A 383-nucleotide genomic window follows, 5' to 3' on the forward strand; every position below is an offset into this window, starting at 1 on the left:
ACACCCAGGCCCCCGTGCCGCTTAAGAAAGAGGGTATGTAGAAATGACGGCTGTGTCAGGGCTGACTGAGTGCTCGTGTGCATATAAACACAGCAGAGAAGTCAACATGGACAACAACAACAGCCTGAGCTGCTGCTGCTAACGTTACCTTACTCCCGTTGACGACGTTTAATGTTCACGAACACCATTTTTGTGAGCGAAATGCCCCCGGAGACGTTTTATTTACCCGTTTTCTTCCTCTTGACATGTCAGCATCACTCTCCGATCACGATTTCACTTTATTTATAACTGCGTAGCTGCTTTAGCCACATGCTAATCTGCTAGCTGCATGTAAATATTGTGCGATTAGCCGCTGCTGCGCTGATCTGCACATGTTGTGATGG

General features: G+C 47.8%; 1 protein-coding gene across 1 annotated transcript in view; it reads left to right on the top strand.

Moving 5' to 3' along the window:
- Nucleotides 1-5: 5 nt before the first annotated feature.
- LOC107567863 (plasminogen activator inhibitor 1 RNA-binding protein-like) overlaps nucleotides 6-383 on the top strand; it is a gene marked incomplete at its 5' end in the record, with an annotated part of 9,595 nt that continues 9,217 nt past the window's right edge. The window contains one exon of the mRNA XM_016253636.1: nucleotides 6-33. Within this exon, the coding sequence (XP_016109122.1) occupies nucleotides 6-33 (28 nt within the window). The remainder of the gene's footprint in view (nucleotides 34-383) is intronic.

The sequence above is a fragment of the Sinocyclocheilus grahami genome, unplaced genomic scaffold (genome assembly GCF_001515645.1).
Source record: "Sinocyclocheilus grahami isolate Dianchi unplaced genomic scaffold, SAMN03320097.WGS_v1.1 scaffold1193.1, whole genome shotgun sequence".
Classification (NCBI taxonomy): domain Eukaryota; kingdom Metazoa; phylum Chordata; class Actinopteri; order Cypriniformes; family Cyprinidae; genus Sinocyclocheilus; species Sinocyclocheilus grahami.